Below are 13347 nucleotides of genomic sequence, written 5' to 3'. Positions count from 1 at the left end.
GGATGGATGGATAGATGCACAGCGATGGATGGATGGATGGACAGATGGATGGATGCATGGATAGACAAACGAATGGATGGATGGACGATGGACAGATGACGGATAGATGGATGGATAGACAGATGGACAGATGGATGGATTTACAGACAGACGGATAGATGGATAGACAGATGGATGATTTACAGACAGACGGATGGATGGATGGATGGATGATGGGCAGACAGACGGATAGATGGAGAGATGATGGACAGACAGATGGATAGATGGAGGTTGGACAATGGACAGACAGATGGACGGATGGATGAACGCTTGGACGACGGACAGATGGATGGATGATGGATGGACAATGGACAGACAGACGATGGACAGACGGATGGTTGGATGGATAGATGGATAGACAGATGGATGATTTACAGACAGACGGATGGATGGATGGATGGATGGATGATGGGCAGACAGACGGATAGATGGAGAGATGATGGACAGACAGATGGATAGATGGAGGTTGGACAATGGACAGACAGATGGACGGATGGATGAACGCTTGGACGACGGACAGATGGATGGATGATGGATGGACAATGGACAGACAGACGATGGACAGACGGATGGTTGGATGGATAGATGGATAGACAGATGGATGGATGATGGACAGACAGGCAGATGGATGACAGTGGACAGAAGGACAGACAGACGGATGGTTAGATTGACAGACGGACCAATGGACAGATGACTTACTGATTTGGGGTTGGAGTGATATCTGGTTGTATCACAGACCACACTGTATCCAATCAGCCGGTCACCAGGAAACAGACAGGTCGCCCCGACCGGAGAGAGCAGGATCTCCTTTGTCTCTGGATATAGCCACTCAATGGAGATGTCAGTCAGCACTGATGTCATGGACCTCTTCAGCGACTTAATCATCTGCCAGCGACACAAATAACAGCCAGGTCAAACACCACCTAGTGAACTCGATCAAGAGAGCACAGTCTATAGAAATAAAAAAAGGGAAAAGATATAGATGCTAGTCTCAAACACCAGGGAGAGAAGCAAAACAACAGTAAATGTGCTGTCAGCTCTGATCATTATCCTAATTCATGTTTGACTGAACAAAACGAATTGTTAATTGCTAATACACTCGGACACTCCTCAATTTACATGGCTGCTGTAATTGCTCTGCAGTGATATTCAGAATAGCTGGCTGTTGTGCAGGAAGATAAACATGTCAGAGGAAATGACGACCTTGGGCTGCAGTCGTTCCCCTTCTGCCAGGAACTCAGCTGTGCCTCTGGAAATGGCGGCCAGTCCTAAAACAAGCCTCCTGCACGCACTCTGGCCTATACCGAACGTGTAACACCTGCCATGATGCAAACACACACACACAGAGACACAACAGGTGCGGTGAGTCGGTGAAAACATCAGAAGAGCAACACATTATGAAGGAACTGCATCTCTACTGGGTGACGCTCTGCCAGACAATATGACTTTAATTTTCTGAACTTTATTGCTTTATTCATTTCGGGAATGGCAAGCGTGCTGTCAGAAAAGCCGGAAAGGAACTTATTCATATTGTTTATTTCAATAATAAGCATCAAATCTTCTTCAGCAACTAGCATAGATTGTGCAACTCTCTGTCTCACAACACAGCAAGCGGGCTTGCTGTCTATTCCCTACATAGGCAGCTGCCTTCTTAGGAAGCATCCAAACTGAAACAAGTGGAAAACAAACTATTGAAATCAGCCTAAACTGGTCTTACATGGTACAAGCTAAGAGACCTACCTGTGAAATGCCCAAAATCCCAATAAAACTTGCATACAGATCAACTTGGTTTAAAAGAATTGATTCCAATACAGTTTTATCTTAGGATGTTGCTAGCTAACAACACATTATTCTAATGAGTATAAAATACATGAAAAAAAAAACTAATACAGCACATTGACAGTATTGGGTATAACAGTCAATTTTTCATTAGACATTTCCATAGTGAGGTATAAGTACATTTATAATAAATATACAATGAATACTACTTACTAATATTGAGTACAATATCTTTTTATACATTATTTTCCCCCATTCTTCTTCATAATACGCCATATATAAGTAAACATAAAATAAATACAAAATAAATACTAAAATAAAATTCTACATATTAGAACTGGGTAAAAAAAAGTGTATTTTTTTTATTTAATATTTTAAAATATACATTGTACACTTAAAAAAAATGGCACTGAAAAATAAAAAATATTTAAATTGATTAAAAAAAATTCAAATAGTAAACATGTTTCTGTCCTTTCCCATAATTAACCATATATACATGCATAAAAATTAAATATTACATGAGCATATTTTATTTTTATAATATACATTTTTTTAAATATATCCAATATCCAAAAAATAGTAAAAAAAAATGGTGAAAATTTAAAAAATAAATGGAATAAAAATAGTAAAATTACTTAAAGGTAAAAATGGTAAAAAAAAAAAATGATTCACAAAAACACACACACATGATATGACATATATATTATAAAAAGAAACATAAAAAAGTAAAAAAGACAATAGTATAAATAATTAGTCTAAAAATAGTAAAAAGGATTTTAAAAAAAGTGTAAAAAATGTTTCTGTTCTTTTCCATAAGTGTATATATATATAGTGCCAAAGACGCCTTAAAATGCTCTCTCTGTAGGCAGCAACTAGGTTTCAGAACCAAGCTTATATATTGCAGTCATTTTTGAAATTTCTCCAATCTCTAGATTTGAGCGAGTAAACCATACCAGCTCTAATACACAGTATCTGAAGACAAACAGTAGTAATTGAAGATAAGTGACCTTCAGTGTAGGCAGCAGCATCTGCGGCTCGCTGTGTGCGAGATATGAGAGAACAGGGAACACATCTGTCCATTTACTAAAAGCGTGGATGAGCAATCAGATCAGTTTTCTAAGAAACATTCTTCCCTAACAAGCAAAGAAAGCCAAGTCTTGTCCTCGCACCAGAAACACGAAGTGCAGAAAGACACATTTGTGATTATTCTTGATCATCTGTGGAGGGCAAGTGCTGTTTAAGATAGTAAATTATACCACAGCTTCACTTCCCAGCCATCGTGTGTCTATTGTACTGCAGGAAAGGTGGTTAAAACCCACAGGTTCGTCCATTCGTTTGAAAGAAAGCTATTGTAGCATCTGTTCTAGAGGAGAACAGGAAAGAAAAGAAGTCCTTCTCTGAGGTGAACGTCTCAGCATGTGATAAAATGACTGGTGGTGGGAGCCTCTTGGAAGCAGCAGAGTGCGGAAACAAAGGCTGTGAATCCCAGCCGCGTTATGGCTATAGTGCGATCTAAAAGGATTTGACGCAGAGACATCAATTTACTCTTTCCAGCGGCTGTGCTGATCTGATTATGATCATATTACCTGAATAGTTCTGCAGCTCTGTATCCTTGAACCGATGATATTGAAGGATTAGTTCACCCAAAAATTAAAGATTTGAATTATGAGTCATTTAATCAGCAAATCGTTTCAAAACCTTACGGCTGTCATGCGTGGAAAATAAAATAGGATATTTTTAAGACTGTCCAAGCTGCTCTTTTCCAAATGACAGTGCAAATTGTCTCTCCAATTGCATGTATGTCTTCAGAGGAACCCCAGGTATTAAAACTTGTATGGTTTAATATAATGTAAATGATATTTCTTACTGAAATATGTAGTAGAAAACCCATGAAAGACTAACAAATTCCAAATCATTTTATATATATTGTAAACTACAGGGGGTGCCATTATTTTAATGATGTCAAATGGTTGCACTTGGTTGAGCTACTGGTACTACCTGTTGCTATTTTTAACATAACACAACTCAGAATGCATATCTCGGAAAATGAAATACTGATACACAGCTACTGAAAGAGCTTACAGGTGGTGATGGATATAAGCATAGGCTTAAACCAAATGCTGTACCATTGATTTTTTTTTCCCACAAGGAGGTGGGAAGGTCTAAACATCCCTGGATATCGAGTGAAATCTGTCCGCTTGTTTACATTCTGCCAGGATGGCATCTGGCGTTTCTTGTCTCTGCCGTTTGTAAGCTCTTTCAGTAGCTATGGTCTACTAAAAGCCTCAGAGGCATCAGGGCTAAAGTGGAGAGAACAAAGACGCAGGTCTTTAGGAAGTTTTAAGCATCCACAGGCATCTTTCCATTCTTTGCTTCTCTTTTTTTTCTTTTTTTCTGCTACATATTTCAGTAAGAGACATCATTTACGATATATAGAGCCACAAGCCTTATAGGGTGTACTCACACTAGGCACGGTTGCCATGAACCGAGCCCGAGTACGATTGTCCCCCCTCCCCACTCCCCCTCTGGCCTGCACTCACATAGGGTTTCAGCATTCGTGCCAGAGCACGCTTACGTCATTATGGTGTGACGGTTTCAGGATAAACGGGACGAGCAGCGCTCTCGCTGAACGCAATTTATTCCATCGCTGTTTTTACTTTGTGGATAGTAATTTTGAGTCGTTTGTTCCGCGGTGGTCCACAGCCTATTGTTAAACAGGTCTATCGCCTTTATGGCACGAAAATTTTCGCGCAATCGTGCTGCTCGTATGAGGAGATTTGCAAGGTACCAGCTGAAGTGCAGCAAGGACTTTGCAGCTTTGATTACGGACTATAAAAACGTTGATTACCTCGCAAAAACGCGACGTCACATGTCCTGTTCCGTGCTCCAGCACGGTTAGCGCTCACACTGCATGCGAACCGCGCCCGAGTCCAACTGAACCGTGCTCTGGCCCACCTCTTCCAAGCGGGCCAGGGACGGCTAAACGAGCCGCGCCTGGGCACGGTTCGGAGCACTCACACTAGTCAAACGAACCTCGCTTTGGTGGTCAAACGCACTCGGGCACGGTCCAAACTGCCTAGTGTGAGTACACCCTTAATACTTTGGGTTCCCTTTGTTACTCAATGAGTACGTTTACATGGACAACAATATTCCGATTTTAACGCAATTAAGACAATACTCTGATTAAGAAGCAACCATGTTAACTGATATTTTTGATTAATTTAATCTGACTAAAGTCATAATCGAAGTAAACACAAGTCGAATTCTGACAGGTGGAGTATTCCTATTTTAGTCGCATTATGGAAGACATGTTCACACCTTAATCACACTATTCCCCTTGTGTAGGACTTTTCGCCACATTTTGCGACATGATACACACTAATGCTGCGTTCCAGGCAGGTTTTTGAGCTCGTAAATCACGTCTTCAAACCACGACTCAGGGCTTTGTAACGTTCCAGGCAAGTCACGCCAAGCATTTATTAGTTTTATATTATTAATAATTTGATTGCAACGTTATATTGTCCTAAACTCTATTTTTCCACCGTGTACTACTTGCATAAACACCGCACCCCTAGAGGCTTTATTGTTGTTTCTCGGGCTATGTTACGTCAGAACTCGGAACTGGGAGTACGTCAATCTAGTACGAGTTCACGAGTGGGAATTCACGGGTTTGAGTGCCTTTCCAGTGCACTTTCACGGGTAGAAGTTTGGAAAAACACGGGTAACGGGTTGCCTGGAGCGTAGTGAAACGTAGTTAACATTCAACCCGTTCTTTCTCATTAGAATTATTTGTGATTTTAATTTAGTGAACGGGATTTCCGCTATTGGAATGTCTAATGCTGCGTTCACACCGCCCAAACCGTCATGCGTCAGTTGCGGCAAGATTACATGTAAAGTCAATGGTTGAGTCCGTCAGAGGTCCGTCAGAGGCTCTGCGTTGCGTTGTGTCCGTTGGATCCGTCAACTTTTCAAGCGTTACCTGCGTTTCAAGCGTCAACGCAGCCAACGCAAGCAACGCAGAAGTTCAGCTAGTTGAACTTTTGACGGACTTAACGCACTTGACGCAGTGCGTCAACCAATCAGAGCGTCTCACTGTAGCGATGTCACCACACGTATTTTGAATGAAGCGGGAGCAGAAAAAATAACAACATACAATTCTCTGCGATTGAAGACGGCTACAAACTTATTCTAGCCGTCTGCAATCGCAGAGAATTGTATGATCCGTCCTCGTTGTTGTATAAAGACAGGAATGTAAAGGAACTTGCTTGGATGAAGATCGCTGAAGAGATCGGGTTGTCAAATCTTTTCTCAACGTAATTATTTCCCATTTCGTTAGCTAGCGATACATGTTCATGAGAGGATTCCAAAATGTCCAGTCCCAATAGTTTGCCATGGTTTATTCAGGGGAAGTGTGCAGAAAACTAGATGCGTTGGGTGCGTTGCCTGACGTTTGCGGTGTGAACGCACCAAAAAGCAAGCGTTGCCAGCTTCAACGTACATGCGTCAAACTAGATGCGTTAGGTGCGTTGCCTGACGCAGACAAAGTGTGCGGTGTGAACGCACCATTAGGATGCTTTTCACCTTTATTTTCGAATTCATGATCTTGGTTTTGCTTACATATATAGGCTACACCTATCAATTTTAAGATTAAAACAAATTCTTAAAAGATGGATATGTTATCTTTAATTAAACAGCATAACAATAATAAAATAAAACTAGCTGATATCATTTATTAACAAAAACTAATAAGACGAGGCATGGACTCCATCACATGCTGTGATATATACAGACTAAACAATTCATTACAGGGCGCGCAAACACTGTGCAATCAAATTAATTAATAAAAAATAAATAAAAGAAAGCCTCCAAAGCGTAATGTGAGGTAAACGGCAAAGATAACAGGGTTTTCAAAATGAAAACAAACAAACAAAAAAAAGTCAAACTAAACTGGCTTTCGACTTGCGTGTGTGTTTTTTTGTTTTTTTGTTTTCCCTAAAAACTGACTGGTTCTGAAGCGCTCGCTGTATGGAGCAGACGCTTTGGAGCAGCGCAGCATGCACTCGCACAAAGCAGATAAACATCAAATTTTCATTTAAAATCAACTGAAATAAAACAAGTTTAATAATTACTAAAAGTGAAATAAAAATGTAAGCAAAATAGAATAAAAAAACTAATGAAAATTACAAAAGCACATAAATTATTGAAACTAAAAACTAAAAAATTAAAATAAAAAAATAAATACTATAAATACTATACTAGTATATAAATAAAATAAAACTGTTTGTAATTAGAAAGTATTGCAATTTAATCAAATTGTACTTTTAGTAAATACTGCCGAACCTGCTATGATGTGGGTTGATGAGCCACATTTAAGAATATTACCTTTTAACTGTTAACTTAACTTTTTCCATAAATGTAAAAGGTTTTTAATATTATTTTTTAATAGATAGCCTGCCAGATGGCTTCCAAACTAATTAGTGAGTGCTTCATGACCTTGTTGCATCAGTCAATGTCAATGCCAAAAAAACAAGATCTTGATTTGATGAACTCTTTCCAATTCCAAATGCCCTGAAAATCTACCAAATGTTCAGATTAATACATTAGCACCAGGGTGTAAATGTATCACTAACCAGCCAATTTGGCTACTACATTTTTAAGATACCAGCCATTTATAACTCCTACTAAACGAATAATACCAACCAGTTACAATTGTACACATTGGATGTGACAAAGCGACCATTGCGAATCACGTAAACTTTGTGTCAGCAAGTCATAAATAGAACACGGCATCAATTTACTGTCGTGTTGTGCCACATCCAGTGTAGACAGCATCAGATTTGGCTTAATAGAACTTGCCCAAAAAATTAATGAGTGAACATAGCAGTTGGCGGGTGTTAATTTCAAACCCTGATTAGCACAACCTTTTAATTACACAGTGCAATCATGTTTGATAGACGTTAAAAATTCTGACAAGGCAACAGTACATTATACAATAGAGCAGGGGTGCCCAAACTCGGTCCTGGAGGGCTGGATTCCTGCAGAGTTTTGCTCCAACTTGCCTCAACACACCTGCTGGGAAGTTTCTAGTATGCCTAGTAAGAGCTTGATTAGCTTCAAGTGTGTATAATTGGGATTGGAGCTAAACTCTGTATATAATAATGTGAACTTTAAATGCAATGTAATTTGGATAAAAGCATTTGCCAAATGCGTACAAACACTGACCTGGTGAACCTGGCGTGACTGCGGAGCAGCTCAATAACCTTCCCTGTGTTACTGACGGCTCCGTCGGTCAGGAGGAAGAGTAGGCGAGGATGACCTCTCTGCATGGGCTGCCGTAGGATCCAGTGGAGAGGAGCCAATATGTTTGTGCCGCCCATGTCAGCCCGGATCTTCTTCACATGCTCACAAGCCAATGCCAAGCTCTCCTGTGAAATAAATGAGGATTGTTAGTGACACTTCTGGGGGAAAAATCATTCTGTATTTTCATGCAAAAGAAGCAAAAATATATTATTTTCAGACACTGTATTTTTATTTTATATATGTACACACTACCAGTCAATAGTTTTTAAACAGTCATTTTTTTTAATGTTTTTTAAATTAGTCTCTTCTGCTCACCATGCCTGCATTTATTTAATCCAAAATACAGCAAAAGTAGTTATATTGTGAAAAATGTTTACTATTTAGAATAACTGCTTTCTATTTGAATATACTTTAAAATGTAATTTATTTGTGATCAAACCTAAATTTTCAGCATCATTACTCCAGTTTTTAGTGTCACATTTCCTTCAGAAATCATTCTAATATTCTGATTTTCTGTTCAAGAAACATTTATTATTATTATCAATATTTAAAACAGGTGAGTACTTTTTTCTGTTTTTTCAATGAATAGAACGATCAAAAGATCAGCTATATCTGAAATAAAAAATTAAATTTTGTAACATTATACACTATACCATTCAAAAGCTTGGAGTCAGTATAACTTTTTCAGAAATTAATATTTCTTTATTTAGCAGGGATGCTTTAAATTGTCATGATATTTAAACTGAAATAGACATTTAGGTGTCTATTTCAGAAAAATGCTGTTCTTCTGAACTTTCTATTCATCAGAAACCTGAAAAAAGTCAACATCATAATGTTTTTTGAACAGAATATTAGAATGATTTTTGGAGAATCATGTGACTGGAGTAAGGATGCTAAAAATTCAGCTTTCAAATCAGGAATAATTACATTTTAAAATATATTCAAGTACAAACAGTTATTTAAATTAGCAAAAACATTTCAAAATGTTACTGTTTTTGCTGTACTTTCGATCAAATAAATGCAGGCTTGGTGAAACATCAAAAATCTTGCTGTGCAAAAACCTTTGACTGGTAGTGTATAGTTTTATATATATCATTAAATTACACTGCAAAATGTTTCCTTCCTCAGCATTTTTCTTTCCTAGTGCAAATATATAAACAGTCTTGAATCAAGATACATTTACTTTAGAAGCAAAGTTAATTAGCTGACTTTATGCTTAAAACAAGAAAAAACACCTGCTGATAGACTACGGAAAACAAATATGATGTTTATTACGTTTATTTTTCTTATTCCACTGGCATATTTTTTTCTAGTTTTAAGTACAGTGCCTTGCAAAATTATTCATACCCCTTCATTTTATTCACATTTTGTTTTGTTCCAGCAGTATGTTAAACTGCTTTAAATGAGTTTTTCCCCACATCAATTTACACTCCATACACCATAATAATGACAAAGCAAAAACCAGATTTGCAAATTTTACAAATTTATTAAAAATAAAACACTGAAATGAGTACATTAACTCAGTACATAGTTGAAGCACGTTTACAGCCTCAAGTCTTTTTGGGTATGATGTGACAAGCTTTGCACATCTGCATTTGGCAATTATCTGTCATTCTTTGCCTCACCTTTTCACCTCTCAAGCTCTGTCAGCTTGGATGGGGGCTGGCAGACATTTTCTAGAGTCCTAGTTCCAATCGTCTTCCATTATGGATAATGCTTCTGTGAACCTTCAATGCAGCAGATTTTTTTCTGAACTCTTCCCTAGATCATTGCCTTAACGCAAGTCTGTCACTGAGCTCTACAGGCAGTTATCTTGACCTCAGGACTTGGTTTTTGCTCTGATCTGCACTTTCAGCTGTTAGACCTTTTCTGAGAGGTGTGTGCCTTTCTAAATCATACTCGTTCAAATGAATTTGCCACAGTTTAACTCCACTCGAAGTGTAGTAACATCTAGAAGCAATATGAATGCTCCTGAGCTAAATTTCGAGTGTCCCAGAAAAGGGTATGAATACTTATGCAACGGGATCTTTTCAGTTTTTTATTTCTAATAAATTCGCAAAGTTGTTACAATCCTGTTTTGCGCTTTGTCATTATGGTGTATGAGATGTAGATTGATGTGGGGGAAAAGTAATTTAAAGCAGTTTAACATAATGCTGCAACAAAACAAACTGTGAAAAAATGAATACTTTTGCAAGGCACTGTATACAGTCACTTCATTTTGCTACATTTTTCAGAAATTAAGTAAACTGTCTTCAAGTAAATATGTCTTGATTTAAGAATATTTTGATTTTTGTACTGGAAAACAACAGAAAATATTGAGGGGGGGAAATCAGTTCAGTGCACTGTTTACTCAAGTGTTTTTATAAATTATGAAATCAGTATGAAACTGTAGACCTTTTCCAGTGGATCCTGGCAGAAAAACACAAGCATTGATCCTTTAGACAGTAACAGCTGATCTAATGAGGGCATTGAGTGTGGACGCTACCTGTGGGTCCCTGCGGGTGACTAACCTCATCGTAGCTCTGACTGGTGGCAAACAGCGTTTTGAACTTGGATCCAAATCCCACAATGTTGAACAAGCATGCTGGGAAAAGACTCTTCAGAATCACAACCATAGCATCCTGTGAACGCACACAAAAGGAAGAGGTCAATTTGAACGATTGTACATTACTAATTATATAGATATATATTATAGATAGATACTGTTGAGGTCGAAAACTTTACATCCCCCTTTCAGCATCTGCAAAATGCTAATTATTTTAACAAAATAAGAGGGATCATACAAAATGCATGTTATTGTTTTTTCAGTACTGACCTGAATAAGATAATTCACATAAAATACATTCACATATAGTCCACAAGAGAAAATATTAGTTGAATTCATAAAAATGGCCCTCTTCAAAAGTTTACATACACTTGATTCTTAATACTGTGTTGTTGCCTGAATAATTTACAGCTGTGTTTTTGTTTAGTGATAGTTGTTCATGAGTCAGTGCATTAAAATTTGAGTGGGAAATGTAACTCTTTTCTGTAGCCTTCTGAAGGCCAGTACTAAATGAAAAAAATATTTATATTTAGGCAAAATAAGAAAACACACCTCCATTCTGTTCAAAAGTTTTCACCCCGGCTCTTAATGTTTCTTTCTACCTTCTGCGCAGTGAGCATTTGAACCTTCTGTAATAGTTGCATATGAGTCTCTCTGTGTGAAATCATACAAAATCAAAGGTTTCAAATACACAAAAACGCTAAAAAAAAAAAAAATAAATAAAAAAAAAATTGTGGGACAAAGGACTTTTCTGAAGAAAAGCAGGTAGTTTAACTGTTCAGGACAAACAAGGGACTCATGAACAACTATCACTAAACAAAAAAAAAAACAGCTGTGGATCATTCAGGTATTAAAAATCAAACATTTGAACAGGGTCATTATTTTCTCTAGTGGACTATATGTAAACATCTTTTATGTGAAATATTCAGGTTAGTACTAATTAAACAACATGCATTTTGTATGATCCCTTTTATTTTGGTAAAATAATTACCATTTTACAGATTCTGAAAGGGGGGTGTAAACTTTCGACCTCAACTGTAGCTTTAATAATACATTAGTCATTACCAGAGATTATAGTCACTTGCCATTTAAGATTGCTGCTTATGTAAAGCAACTCTCATTAACTTAATTACATCACAGACACAGGGTGACCCGTTCCCCCAAATATTTAGACTTGTGGTCGATCGCTAATGGCATTTCAGCTGTGTCACTCTTGCTTGAATTGAACCAACAGTCTTTGTTAGCAAACCTGGAGCCATTAGACAACAGTGTAGCGGCGCTCGCTCAACACTGCAATTAGACCTGTCAGACATCCATTTTGTCTCATCTAAATTAGAGATATAATTTATAATGCTGCCTTTCGACAGATTGACAGCAGGTACTGTGGCGAGTAATTAGCAGGTTATAATTAAGTTTGTAAATAAGAACGAGATCATTACAGAGTTCTAGCATTTTCACAGGTTTTACAATGATAAGGTCTGTTACCATTTTGAATTAATTAAATAACAAATCACCGGTTTTCAACCTTCACCAAACACTTCCTTACAAATTCAAACAGAACTTGACACAGAATGTGAAAAGATACTTCATTCTTAAAGGGATAGTTCACTTACTGTAAAAATGAAAATTACCCTATGATTTACTCACCCTCAAGTCATCCTAGGTGTATATAACTTTCTTTTTCAGACGAATGCAATCGGAGTTATATTCACTGCAAAAAATTATTCTTGTTTTCAGAAAAAAGTCCAAATTAAGTGCATTTTTGCTTGAAACAAGCAAAATAATCTTGTTTTCTGTTTGAAATAAGATTTTTTTGCTTGCCCCATTGGCAGATTATTTAGCTTGTTCTAAGCAAAAACTCACTTAACTTTGACTTGTTTTTTTCTGAAAACAAGAACAAATTTTTTACTTGTCTAGAAAATCTTGATTTAAGAATTTTTAGATATTTTGGCTGGAAACAAGACAAAAAATCTAAGTAACACTGCATTTTTTTTTTGCAGTGTTAAAAATTGTCCTGGCTCTTCCAAGCTTTATAATGGCAGTGAATGGGTGTCGAGATTTTGAAGTCCAATAAAGTGCATCCATCATAAAAAGTGCTCCACATGGCTTTGGGGGTTATCCACATTTATAAATTTAGAAACCCATTCACTGCAGAATCACAAATGCAGTAAATAGTTGAATTTATAAAAATGACCCCGTTCAAAAGTTTACACCCCCTTGAGTCTTAATGCAATGACAAGTGATTCTGCATCAGAACAGATTTGGAAAAATGTAGCAACAAACTCATCTACATCTTGGATGAGTGCATTTTCAGCTAATTTTCATTTTTGAGTAAATGCATAGCAGAAATGACCAGCACAATTCTTACATAGAAAGAAATAAAGGGTGAGTAAAATGTTCATTTCTGGTTGAACGATTCCTTTCAGTGTTATTACATACATCTACTGTTGTCCTCCTCCAGCCGAGAAGGGATCATGCTGGATATATGACATTTCAGCATGGGGCGAGTCTTCTTCAGGGTCAAGGATATTCTGAGAAGGATATTACCGCTAGAATGACCTGAGCCTTTACATTAGAGCAGTTTGAAATCTGTGGTCAGAGGGGGAACATCCTCAATCAAAACCGCTGTGAGTCATTGCTGGCTCGTGCGTCACACTGCAGAGCCCCGTCAACAGGGGACGCGC

The 13347-nt window shown here is 37.5% G+C and overlaps 1 protein-coding gene across 1 annotated transcript in view; it reads right to left on the bottom strand.

The window, feature by feature from the left end:
- vwa5b1 (von Willebrand factor A domain containing 5B1) overlaps nucleotides 1–13347 on the bottom strand; it is a 51603-nt gene that overhangs the window by 20927 nt on the left and 17329 nt on the right. Inside the window, exons 8-11 of the mRNA XM_073823779.1 lie at nucleotides 10629–10739; nucleotides 8041–8243; nucleotides 1243–1357; nucleotides 739–924 (exon numbers count right to left, since the gene is read on the bottom strand). Of these exons, the coding sequence (XP_073679880.1) occupies nucleotides 739–924; nucleotides 1243–1357; nucleotides 8041–8243; nucleotides 10629–10739 (615 nt within the window). The remainder of the gene's footprint in view (nucleotides 1–738; nucleotides 925–1242; nucleotides 1358–8040; nucleotides 8244–10628; nucleotides 10740–13347) is intronic.

This window comes from Garra rufa, chromosome 18, assembly GCF_049309525.1.
Source record: "Garra rufa chromosome 18, GarRuf1.0, whole genome shotgun sequence".
Classification (NCBI taxonomy): Eukaryota; Metazoa; Chordata; class Actinopteri; order Cypriniformes; family Cyprinidae; genus Garra; species Garra rufa.
Note: the sequence above shows the minus strand (reverse complement) of the source record. Positions and strands in the feature narration are given on the sequence as shown.